Below are 13,679 nucleotides of genomic sequence, written 5' to 3'. Positions count from 1 at the left end.
AGAAGCTAATAGATATGCATAGTAGTTTGTTACAGACTAAGCTGCTGTAACAAAAATATCTGAAAATATAATGCCATAAATAGATTAGTTTATTTCTCACTCACAAAATAGTCCACAGGTGAGAAGTTTAAGATTAGTGGAACAGGTCTGCTCCATGATAGGGAGCATAACCAAGAGAGGGTTCTGGATGCTGTCTCATCTCATTCTTGTGGTTACAGACGCTCTCATTCCAGTGGTTGAAGCTGGTTTCTCTCTACACCCATGTTTTCACCCACAAGAAGGATAAAGAGAGTTCAGGGCAGGCATTCTAAGGAGATGGCCCAGAAGTTATACTTATCACTGCTGCTTATGTCTTACTGGTCTGTATTTGGTCACATGTCCACATTTAGCTACCAGAGATACTGGGAAATGTAGTCTGAACTGGATAGATGTGTGCTCAGCTAAAAGATTTCTATTCTAAAATGAACCAGGAGAGAATGAATAGTTGGGTACCACAACATAAAAGATAAAAATAAGCCATTTTAAGTGTCATTTAATGACACTTGGTGTCTCTAAAACAGGAAACCCAGAAAATGAAAGAGAAAACGTATCCAGTGATATAATGGGAAAAAAAAATTCCAGAATGAAGAAAGAATGAAATCTACAGGTAGAAAGCACTAATTCCCAGGAAAATTTGATGAAGAGTATTACATCAAAGTATTTTCAAGTTAAACATCTGGATTTCAGGGGCACCTGGGTGGCTCAGTGGTTTAGCCTCTGCCTTCAGCTCAGGTCGTGATCCTGGGATCCTGACATCAAGTCCCGCATCAGGCTCCCCAAAGGGAGCCTGCTTCTCCTTCTGCCTCTCTCTCTCTCTCTCTCTCTCTCTCTCTCTGTGTCTCATGAATAAATAAAATATTTAAAAAAAAACACTTGGGCTTCAAAAACGAAGAATGTTTCAGACATCCAGGCAAAAAGAAAAGTTACCGACAAGGTTACCCCTTGAATCAGGTTGGCATCAGATTTCACAATATTCATCATAGAAGACAATGAGTCAGTGTCTGCAAAGTTTTGAGGAAAGAGAGGATGACCCCAGATATCATTCAAGTATAAATATCCACGAGTACTTGTTGGAAAGGACTGCTTGATAACCAAAAGCAGACAATTAAGAAATCGATCAAAATTGATTGATTTCAATCAATCAATTTTTTAATTTTTTCAATTTTGATTTCAAAAGCCTGGGTGGCTCAGTCGGTTGAGCATCTGACTTTTTATTTCAGCTCAGGTCATGATTTCAGGGTAATAAGATTGAGACCTGCATTGGGCTCTACTCAGCATGGAGTCTACTCAAGATTCTCTCCTCTCCTTCTCCCCCTCCCCCTGCTCATGCTTTCTCTCTTTCCCTCTCTCAAAAATGAAACAAAACAAAACAAAACAAAAAACCAAAAAACAGACAAACCATAAGAGACTCTTAACTCTAAGAGACAAACTGAGTGTTGCTGGAGGGGAGGTGGGTGGGGGGATGAGGTAACTGGGTGTTGGCTATTAAGGAGGGCATATGATGTAATGAGCACTGGATGTTATAAGCAACTGATGAATCACTAAATTCTACTCCTGAAACTAATAATACACTATATGTCAAGTAATTTTAAATAAAATTTTAAAAATAAATCAATAAATTAAATCTTCAAAAAAGTCAATCAAAATAAGGAACTAGCATAGAGAAGCCATGACACTGGATCCATTTACACATAGGATGAATACTAAATAACCCTAGCAATTGTAGTTTCAAAACAATGCAGATATTATAAATCTGGACAACATAAAAATAATAATATAATAAAAATTGGAAGGTGAGGGGTAGCAAGAGAGTTTTAATGTTCTCATATTATTCAAATTTAAAACATTTTTTTAAAAAAACCTAAATGTTTTTCATAATCATTTTTATTTAATTATAGGGTAGTAGTCCATAAACAACTGCCTGAGGGCTGACCACCTGTTTTTGCACATAAAGTTCCATTAGAACACAGCTCCACTATTTGTTTACGTATTGTCTATGCTACTTTCTGGCTATAACAAATCAGAACAGCCTAAAATATTTACCGTCTGGCCCTTTAAAAAAAGTCGCCAGCCCTTACAGAGGAATCTTTTTCAACTCACAGGAATCTTGTGGTAAAGAAATATTAACTTGAGGTTTAATAATTTGTTGAGTTCAATTCAGTCTTTTCCCCTCATATTAAATTCATGTCAAAAATTAAGTTTAATAATGTAATATAAATCCTATTTTTATAAACTGATATATTAATCATTCCAAAGATATCAGAAATAATAGATCACCTAAAGATATTTGGTATGATTTCTTAAACTTTCATCTTTGTGTTTTTATGCATTAATTGGAATCTTTATAATAAGCATATATCATTTTTTACCAGAATCATAAAATAGAATGGTTTTTCTATTTGAAAACACTAGAAGCAAATATACCAAATTATTAACAATGATTAATTCTGGCTGGCAGGAATGTGATTGCTGTTTTCCTTTTTAAGCTTTTGCATATTTTTTTAAAGTCTAAAAAACAATTAAGCTGTTATAGAAGGTTGAGGCACTAAGCGACAGAGTTTTGGAAATAGTAATGACATGCCAGATATGAAGAACATTGTTCTATTTCTATGATAGCCCATATCATGTTATACAAACTACAAAGCATGGTTCCAGCCTGAAATACAAAGATGACATAAAGGAGAAGCCAGAAACAGATATTTGACTTCTGTTAGGCAATCGGCACATTCATAAAGCTGGTTTCTTTAGTTTGCATTAACCTACCGCTTGGTTTCATCCCCCGCCCTCCCCTCCTGGTACACACACCATACTCCAGCCACACTGAGTTCCTCACCTTCCATGAAGTCTTCATGCGTCCATATGCTAGTCTGCTCTGTCGCCACTATTCTTTCTCCCAATAATTGCATCCTCTTCTCCATGTGATATGATTCAATGCTTCTTTTAAGACAGAATTTAAATATCACTTCCTGCAGTCCGCCTCAACCGTGGCTGCACATCAGAATCACCTGGAGAGCATTATAAAAATGCTGAAGCCCAGGCTCCAGCCCAGCCATTTGGGTTTATTCGCCCAGAGTTGGGGCCCAGGCAGCAGTATTTTTATTTTTATTTTTTATTTTTTTATTTTTTTTATTGGAGTTCAATCTGCCAACATATAGCATAACATCCAGTACTCAGCAGCAGTATTTTTAAAAAGCTCCCTGAGAGATTCTAACATACAGCTTGGGTCTTGAAGTCTTCTGCAATGCCGGGATACAGAGTTAATTACTCCCTCCTCCGCATTCCCATTGCCCTTAACTTTTCCATTCCTCATGAAACCTAATGCCGATCGCATTAAAGTTAGTGTTATATAGTAAGTGCTCAGTAAATGCTGAAGGTTGTTACATGCCTTCTCCCTCCAAGCAAGCAAATGCAAAGGTGGTTGTCCTTCCCAGGGGAGCAGACAGCAGAACGGGCTCATGTTTCACATCCAATAACACTGCGTGCGGGGTTTATTTCTATAATCTCAAGAGGATGTCAACTCCCAAGTGTAATCCTCTTCTCCATGCCTCTACACACACACACACACACACACACACACACACACACACACACACACCTTGAGTCTGGCTTTTACATTGTTGAGATAGCTGCAATTGAAACAGCTTTAATTTTCTGTTAAAATTAACAGAAACCAGCATTACGCATGTGTTGACTTCCCGACAGAACTGGAATATCATCTGCTTTGCACCCTCTCCTTTGTGTCATACTTTGCATTGTGTTTTATGTCAGATCCTGCTACTCTGGCTTTCAAGAGCAGGTTGTCAGGTATACTTTGTCAAAGGCTTTCAGAAAATCCAGATAAATGGTGCTCTGTGCCCTGAAACTGCCAATCTGTATTTTACGTCTTCGCAATGCTTGACAATTTTATTCAAGTGGAATCCTTCTTTCTTCCTCCGATTTACCTTTGCCTCCCTGACCCTGACATCAATCAGACAAGTGGAGACCCTTCCATTTTTGCTACTGAAAATCAGCTACGTCCATGCCATGTCTGCAGAACATGGTAGTGTTCACCTTGGGTGATTAGGAGGTCCTGCAGGCCACTTGGGTCTGGAGGTGAGGTGGGGTGAGGAGTGCTGGGGATGGGACAGAGACCAAGGTGGATCAGCAAGATGGAAGTTCCATAATAACACCACGTGCACAGCTCCTCGCTGTCATTAAGGCAAGGCCCATGGCACTCCTCTTTCCTCCTCCAACTCACCTAGAAGGCAGGAGATTGTGCTTCTACTCTTTCCTGTTTAAACAACAACAACCCTACTTATAGTCATTTTAAACTGTCCTCACCAAATGCTTGGTGTTCATAGGATGGTGGCTGCTTACAGTTTCCCTTAAGCCCCACATCCTTTGTTCATACAGGCATTTTTCAGCTAACATTTATTTGGAGAAGTGACTTTTCTCCCCTCACTCCCCCCCCCCCCCAGGCTTGATGAAATTTCTCTTTTCCCATGACCTTAAGGAGCAATAAGGTGTGGTACAACAGAGTCCAATGGCAAATTTCACTAATGTAAAATCAAATTAATCTTAAAATTGATAATCTGTGTATTTCTTGGGTACTGTGTGACCTTAAACAAATCTACTATCAGTCTTGGTTTTTTTATTAGCTAAAGGGCAAATTGTTGTCTAATTCCTTTAGAAGTTATACAGATTAATTAATGTTTGGAAAATGATTTGAAAATTTAAATCAGTCTATAAATACCAAACAGCTACATCTTCCCTGCTAGGAGGGCCCAGGTAATTCATAACCTCTTCTAATAAAGGTAAAAATAGTGTACTGGAGTTATACAATTAAATGTGATTTATATACAATATACATATTAGTCTTTAAAAGCTAGAAGCAATTCATATTTCATAACTATAATAAAAGCATTTAATGACTTTAGAAAAGGTAATCATCTACTGTAACTGATCTAGATATCAAGTCTCTCACTCTCTCTGAGGTTTTCAGGAGTCCACTCAAAGTTCATTTTCAACCTATTAATGTTGACTAATACATTTATCTTTTTTTAAAATCCTTTTTGGTTTGTTTGTTTTAGGGGTATGTGGGGAGTGGCAGTAGGAGAGGGAGACTCCTAAGTGGGGGCTTAATCTCACAATGCTAAGATCATGACAGGAGCTGAAATGAACAGTCAGACGCTTAACAGACTGAGCCACTCAGGCAACCTGATACATCTATCTTGAAATTCTCCCAGTTTGCTCGGTTTATTTTTTACTCTTACAACTCTAATATGCATTTCCTGGGAAATTTGCCTGTACAAAACTTTGCTGTATTCAAAATCTCTTCTGTCAAGATTTAGCACTTTTATATCATAGTCATTAAAATTGAACAAAATCTTAATAGTTTCCTTATTAACTACTATAGTGACTTTGCATAGTGGAAATCACAACATGTTAATTGGATTTAATTAACTATTTTAAATTACACAAACTCCTGACAGTAGACAATAGCGCAGGGTCCTCACGAGCAATAAAATTGGAGCTGCTATTGCTACTTTATTAAAACTTAATGAAACTATTCATAATCTTATTTATTGTTTACAAGAAAACTGTGTTCATTTTGAAAGCAAAACTGCCTGCTGAAAACAAATTTTTGATTGTCTAGGTGAAGGTTCAGAAGTTAATAAAAGGGTCTACAATAGCCAACCTCACGGTTCCACCAACTTCTCACCGCACAGATCCCTACTTCACCCCCATACCTGTCCCACAAGCAGATGCCAGGAAAGGTTAGTGATTCAATGACCATTTTATGTGCTTAGGAATCTATGGGAAAGAGCATTGAGGTAGGATAGGGAGTTTGAATTCGGGCTCAGCCACTAATTCTCCTAGGTGACCTCAAACAAGTTGGGATCTTCACTCTGGCCTGAATTTGCTCCTCTGTAAATCAGAACGTTGAACTAGACAACAAGTAGAGTCCCTTCCACCTCTAAAGCCCATCATTTAAATAAATAAATAAATAAATAGCCCAACATTCCAGAGATTTACTATTGATTTAGATGTTGGTGGTATTACGTGTTAAAATTATTATTGTGTTTACATGGTATTACTAGAATTTTTCAAGCTTCTGAGCAGATAGTTTCTGATGCTATTCTGGTAGCATTTAAAAATTTATTTTAATATACTAGTATGCAAAAATATGAAGCCAGAATTAATGAAAATGGCATTTAAAACATTTAAATTCTACTGTTCAGGAAACTAGTGGATTTCCAGTTTTTAAACAAAAGGTCATATCATCTTCATCCCAGTATCCCCAGTGTCCAGAGCCATGTTGGTTGAATGAATAAGTAAATGAAAGAGTAAGTAAATTACTAAGGACTGAATGTTGTGTCATCCTCTCTACTTCTCCCTGCTACTTAATTTAATTGGCTGAAGAGTTGAAAAATGCTTAAGTGGATTCCCTTTTGTATCTCAAATATAACCAAGGGAGATAGTCTTTAATTATTCCCATTTCACTTTCTATCTGTTGTCTGGAATAGTTTGGACCTAAAGTTGCTTCCCAAAGGTTCTCTTGGTCCTTGGAGATTTAAAGTTCTCCATCTTGTCTGCTCTGTTTACTGACCTGCTGCTGGAGAAATAGCAGAACTCAAGAGAACCCAGCATCATTATAAGCTCCTTAATGTGTGAAGCTCATGACTGTAACTATTACTTTTCTAGTTATAAACCATATTGTTCAGAAATCTTTGTGACATATGATTTTACTTAGTTTACATCTTTACTCCCTGCGACTATGGAATGACTCCAGCAGAATTCTTGCTTTAATAACATCTTACATTCTTCCTGGATCAAATTAAGATGAATGAAATAGTGAATGAACGCATCAATCAATCAATATCCACCTTAGCAATAGACATAATGAAAAAAACTGATGCAAAACAAAGGTGAATCTAGAACCATGGCAACTTGACCCAGAAAAAAAATCATTTTCATCCCTCAATTATCCACCAGAGAACAGATGGCCTACCATAATATTTGTATTTAATCAGGCAATTAATCAACATATATTTATTGAGTACTCACCATGTGTCTGGTACTGTGCAAGGTAATAGAAGCATCAGGAAAGCACAAGCCACAGAAATGTAAATACAGTGTCTAGAATTTTACATGTTCCCAATGCCCTTAACTGTCATCTCAGTTTCACACAAGTCCAGCAAGAGGTAAAGGACTGACAACACCCAGAAGAGAGAGTTGTTTTGGAAAATGTAGGACAAACTTCCTGACTTTTTCTTGAGTTACCTTGCTACATCCAAAAAAAGAAAACAAACTCTTTTTTTTTTTTTTTTAATGGTTAAGAATATATGTCTCACAGTACCCAAACCAAACTTTCAGGCTGAGGGTGACCTTAGACAAATTGTTCTCTGGTCGCGATTGATTAATCAACTCCAAACTCTACAAACAAGGCAGACCTGACCTGGACCTTCCCTTCATTCTCTGCTGTTTCCTCTACCCTCTGCCATATGAGCCTACCCTCTGCTCCTCACTAGGCCAAGCACATTTTCAGATGGGCCTTCTCAAGTGTCTCTATTTCTGTCCAGAAAAGTCACTTCCTTAAGCATCTGTCTTTTCCTTCATAGATGATTATAATTTGTAATTATATATTTATTGTGAGTTTATTTCATGTCTTTAACATGAGGCTCCATGAGTTCTCTCTGGCTCACCACTGCACCCCCAGCCTCCAGAATAGTTCCTGCCACATAACAAGCAATGAACAAATATCAGTTGAATGAATGAACATCTATCTAATCCCTAATCCCTTCAACTGGAAAGTAAACATGTTATGAAAGTTTAATGAGACAATGGTGTTAAGGGATAATTTCCCAAAACAGGTGGGGATCCCTGGGTGGCTCAGCGGCTTAGAGCCTGCCTTCGGCCTGGGGGCATGATCCTGGAGACCCGGGATCCAGTCCCATGGTCGGGTTCCTCCGTGGAGCCTGCTTCTCCCTCTGCCTCTGTCTTTGCATCTCTCTCTCTCTGTGTCTCTCATGAATAAAAAATAAAGTCTTTAAAAAAAATTTCCCAAAACAGGTAAAATTATGGATGTCATACAAACATAAAATGAACACATGTCAAAGATTTTATTTATTTAACTTGTCAATCAAAAGAGAGATCTGTAGGGGTATCTGAGCAACTCAATCAGTTAAGGATCCGACTCTTGGTTTTAGCTCAGGTCATGACCTCTTGGGTCTTAATTTAAGATCAAGACTCAGGTTGGGCTCCAAGTTCAACAGGGAATCTGCTTGAAGACTCTCTCCCTCTGCCCCTCCCCCCACTTATACTCTCTCTCTCTCTCTCTCTCTCTCAAATAAATAAATAAATCTTTCTCTAAAAAAGAGAGAGAAAGATCTGTAAGATGTCACAGCTGTTTTAAAGGAGAATCTAAAGAACATATTTGTAGAGCAGGAATATAAATATAAATAAATAATATAAATAAATGTGCAAATAGATGCAAAATTGACATTTCTATGGGAAGGAGGAATGTCCCTTCACCAGATGGAATTTATTTTCAAGTCTGTAGATAAGAATTATTTGTATTAGTGTCAGGTTTTTTTGTTTGTTTGTTTGTTTTTGTACAAAATAACCTTAATCTCTAGAGTTGTAAAATAGCTCAAACAAAGACTAGGTTCAGGTAATCCCTGAGGGCTCCAGCATTCCATTCCAAAGGTATCCAGTAATCTCTTTTGCTTATTCCAAAACTTAAAAAAATATATTCTTATAGTCTTCCACCACTTTGATTAAAATGATCTCCAAAATTTTTTTTTAAAAATAAGGCTGGTCTCATTAGGTTTGTCCTGATTATTTACACAGGTGCAGCAAAGAACAGGCCATCTTAAGTTTGCTCTACAGGAAGTTTTCATAAGGAATCTCAAATTGAACTTTTAAAATCTTCTATTACTTGCTATCCTAAGGATAGAAAATCAAGCCCAAGAAACTCTGCCTACCACATTTCAACTACAGGATCTATAAATTTGGGTATATTCCTCTTTTCTAGAGGCATTCCAAATATCCTAATATCCCAAGGTTCTTGGGCCTGCCAGGACATGACCTTTCTACCACCTGCAAGAATGGAAATCCTATAAAGCCATGTACCAGGCCAGTTTTTTTGGAAGGATTTGTAAGCATTGGCTACATAAAGTCAACCTTAGTTCTTTAAAAGACACTTGTCATTCGTGATTAATAAGTATTCATTCTTAAATATGAAATTCCAGATAAGGTCTTGGTTACATAAGCGATTTTTCCAATTATAGCTTAGTAAAAGGAGAATAGATTTTTATTGAAACTATGCAAATAACTATATTGCCATGAAAAGCAAAGAGACTCAATGAGAGTTTCTGAATTTGAGAGATGAGGGGGAACACATTTTAAAGTACTAGAAGTTTAATTTCCTTATTTCCTAAAAATCTTAAGAAAATTCAATTAAGAATATTCAATTTATATAAGCACTTATTTCTTTTTGTAAGTCAGCCAGAACAGAGCTCCTTTAATTTGAGACTTTACAATCTAATTTATTAATACCATCTAGAGACAAGAAAATATTCTATATTCACAATGAAAGATAAAGGCTTTTCTGAATTATGGACACATAGACATACAGATACAGGCAGAGCTCATAGCTTCAACTCTACAATTTTAGCTATGGATGAAAGATAAACACAGAAACACACTTACTGGTCCAGATGCCACCTTCTTTGTGGCGTGACATTCCTAGTTGATTTGAGCTCAAAATACACAAGTGGACAAAAGACTAACAAACTATATTCTCTATTGTCCCTGATTCAACATGGAATTAGATATCTATAAGACTCTAATCCACTTATGGAGATCGCCAAATTCCCAGTCACTGTAGCTACCAATAAGGAATAATAACTTAGCCATACATGAACCAAAAAGAAAAACAAAAAATTAATAGGAATAATACAGTAATGCCAAAATTAAAAAAACAATCAATAAAGTTTTATTGCCACTTTTAATTCACCTGGGGGTGTTAAGAAAACACATGCCTGGACTTGGTTTCCTGTGCAGAGCATCATTTCTGGTAATTTCAGGTGAATCTTCTGCTCATCTTGGTGAGATCTCCAAAATTATTAAAGGATGTATATATATTTTAGAGTAAAACTGTAACTCTTATACAACTATAAAATGAACACATCAAAGATTTTATTTAACTCATTGATTAAATGAGGGTATCAGTAAGATGTTATGATTCCAAGGAGAATCCAAACAACAGACACCTTTACAAATCAAGAATACTGAACTAGGACAGCCCTGGTGGTGCAGCAGTTTAGTGTTCCCTGCAGCCCGGAGTGTGATCCTGGAGACTCGGGATTGAGTCCCACGTCAGGCTCCCTGCATGGACCTGCTTCTCCCTCTGCCTATGCCTATGCATCTCTCTCTCTTTCTCTCTGTGTCTCTCACGAATAAATAAATAAAAATTAAAAAAAAAGAATACTGAACTAAATTTGCAAATGGACAAACAACTGGCTTTTTTGGGAGTGGTGGAAGCATCATCGCTCTGTGTGACAGTTTATTTGCATGCGTATAAAAAAGGAATTTGCACTACTTTCAGTTTTCTATAAAATAACCTTAATTCCTAGAGAATTATAATAGCCTCATCAAAAACAAAGGTGACTATAGAGTCAGATCATCTCCAGAGATTCCAGCATTTCAATGAAATGATACTCAGCCTCCTGTGCTTATCCCAAAGTCTTAACTTTTTCCTCCCAACAGTAAATGTATACACATGTGTTTATCTAGAATTAAGTAAATTGCTCCAACCAATATTAAAGCAAAGGTCAAAATCAGGCTCACATTCCTTGAGATTCTAAGATCAGTAATGAAAATATACTGAATTAAAAGGAGCTCTGTTTTTCCCATCTGCAAGTCGGGCATACTTCTTAGAAATGGGATTTGATATTTAAAGGTGGAAAATATTTATGAGGACAAAGAATTGCTCTTACCATTTTAAGGTAGTTAAATCCAGTGTTAGAAAAATTAAAACCTAAAGTCCTAATTTCAAAAGGGGCATAATGATAATGAGCAGTTCTTAAATTTTAAAAGTACAAAAGATTGACCTGGAGTACTTACTTTAAAATGTAGATTACCGGGCTCCAATTCTACTGGTTCTCAAGCTTCAGGGAGCATTAAGTATGTCCTGGAGGCCTCAATAATACAGATTCCCAGACCCTAGTCTCAGAAGTTTGGAAAGGCCAAGGAGAGGACCCAAGAGTCTTCATTTTTAATAAGAAATTCTCCCTCTGAAATGATTCTGCAGTAAGCAAACTGAAGGAGGTTTTTCTTTGGAATCATTGTTTTACGAGTGAAGCCTTCTTGAACTCCCTAATCCCCTAGTCATCATTTCTCTGAATTCCTAGAACACTAGACTTTAGCATCCTTGATAGAACATACATCGTCATCGAGGTCCTAGGACAAACAGAAACAGTATCTGTTCCCCTTAGGATTTGGGCCAATTTCTTCAACTTAGTCTAGCATGGTACACAGCTTGCAGACAAGGATTTCCTTGAGACCCGGAGTTCCTTACTTTCCTTCCTAGTACATAAGAGCAATAAGAAGCTGAAGCCCTATTACAAGTTTATTTCACATCTTCCCTGTGTTCTGAGTTTCTGGCTTCAATACAATAGACCCACCTAAATGAACGCATTGCCCCACCAGAAGGCTTTGCTCAATTATTCATTGATCCATTTATTTGTTTATTTATTTAATAGTCTCCTGTCCTTCAAAAGCCCTGGTTCCAGCTAAGCTAACATGGTATGAGTTCTAGGAATTATAAATTAGGTGAATTAAGACTATCCATGTTGACTAGTTACGCTAAATTCACCTATGTGGGCAATCATGTCTTCTGGTGACATGAGAAATATCTAAAAATAATTTTCTTTTTTTTCTTTGTTTTTTTTAGAGAGAGTGAGATTGAGAGAATGGGGCATGAGGGGCAGAGGGAGAGGGTAAGAGAGAATCTCAAGCAGGACCCAAACACAGGGCTTGATATCATGACCCTGAGATCACGACCCTAATAAGATCATGACCTGAGCTGAAATCAAGAGTCAGCTGCTTAACTAAGCCACCCATGTACCCCTAAAAATCACTTTATTTTATAAAATATGACTTGTAACAATAGAGGAATAGTTGTAAGCACACAGATTTTCTTTCTTTCAGAACAAAACCTCTCCTTGGTTATGAAGACCGTGGACTTGATTCCTCCGCATTTTAAAAAGAGTAACAATGTTATTGATCATTGAAAATGTTAGGTATAAAGATGTTTTAGTTTGCACTGAAGTTATATTTCTACCTTAAAATGAAATTATCTTAATACAAGTTTATTTTATAATAGCACTATTGGAAATGCCATTTTATCTAGGGTTATAATATTAGGCTTAAATGAATGTGCACAACAGTGGTTTCTTCTTGCAAAGGATTAAAGCACTAGATGTGCTCTCACAAATAAGAAGATGACTAGAGTTAAGTTTTACCTGTGAAATTCATGGAGCTCAGACGTTGTAGAAATGCTTGGAGTTGGGCAGCCTGGGTGGCTCAGTGGTTTAGCACTGCCTTCAGCCCAGGGCGTGGTCCTGGACACCTGGGATCTAGTCCCATATCCGGATCCCCACAGGGAGCCTGCTTCTCCCTCTGCCTGTGTCTCTGCCTCTCTCTGTGTGTCTCTCATGAATAAATAAATAAAATCCTAAAAAAAGAAAAGAAAAGAAATGCTTGGAGTTAAAATCATATTCTTCTAACCTTCCTTTTCAGGGATTTTGAGTATGATAGAACGAGGGCTGATTCCACCAACAGCAAGGATTACCTTTCAGAACCCACCCATTATACCAAGAGCAGCCCCTCTGCATAATTTGGATGAAGCACATAAGATTCCAACTGCCGGTAAGACAGTCTTGCCTACATGCTTAGCTGGGGATACGTAAGAATTACTTCTCACCAAAATCTAGTCTTCCAGTATCCAACTTTTATCTTCAATGATAGGGCAAGATGAAAGCTGTAATGGTTCTGAGTTTCACTTGACTGAATAAAGTAACTTTAGTCTCTTTGTCAAACACCTACACACAGCCTGTTGTTGTCTGTATGTTAGAAGGTTGGTATTTTCAAGGGGCCTGCAGCTCGGTTGGGAAAACAAGACAGAACAAAGATAAATAATAATACAAAGAAGCATAGCATAGAAACCAAATGGATGTTAAAGTCTAGTGCTACAGGTGTTCAAAGGCACAGCTGTGGAGGGGTGAGATAATAGACTTCAAAGAAGAGGCTGGATGAAATAGTGTGTTCAAAAAAAGCACCAACCTGGGAATCTACTAACTACTTGCAGAAGCCCAGGCAAGCCATTTACTTTCTCTGGGCTCCAGCTTTCCCCATTACAAAATGAGGGAGTTAGGGCTAAATGGGCTCATCTGTTCAACAAGTATTTGCTGAATGCTTGCTTTATCAAAGGTAGCATTTAAGTGCTGGGGATCCAACAGAGAATAAGTCAGACAACATTTCTGCCCCCGTGGTGTTTATATTCCAGTGGGAGAAACAGATAATAAGCAAGTGAGTAAATGAGAATTTAAACTAGTGGTAGGGGTTAGAAATAAAACAACATGAATGAGAGAGTG

General features: G+C 37.3%; 1 protein-coding gene across 4 annotated transcripts in view; it reads left to right on the top strand.

Moving 5' to 3' along the window:
- The window catches only part of IQCH (IQ motif containing H), a 200,001-nt gene that overhangs the window by 57,739 nt on the left and 128,583 nt on the right, over nt 1-13,679 (top strand). For 3 of the 4 annotated variants that reach the window (XM_041740529.1, XM_041740525.1, XM_041740517.1), the window contains exon 1: nt 12,837-12,954. In XM_041740529.1, the coding sequence (XP_041596463.1) occupies nt 12,837-12,954 (118 nt within the window). Of the gene's footprint in view, nt 1-5,674; nt 5,796-12,825; nt 12,955-13,679 lie in introns of those variants that run through there. The other variant, XM_041740511.1, reaches the window with a different exon arrangement.

The sequence above is a fragment of the Vulpes lagopus genome, chromosome 2 (assembly GCF_018345385.1).
Source record: "Vulpes lagopus strain Blue_001 chromosome 2, ASM1834538v1, whole genome shotgun sequence".
Classification (NCBI taxonomy): domain Eukaryota; kingdom Metazoa; phylum Chordata; class Mammalia; order Carnivora; family Canidae; genus Vulpes; species Vulpes lagopus.
Note: the sequence above shows the minus strand (reverse complement) of the source record. Positions and strands in the feature narration are given on the sequence as shown.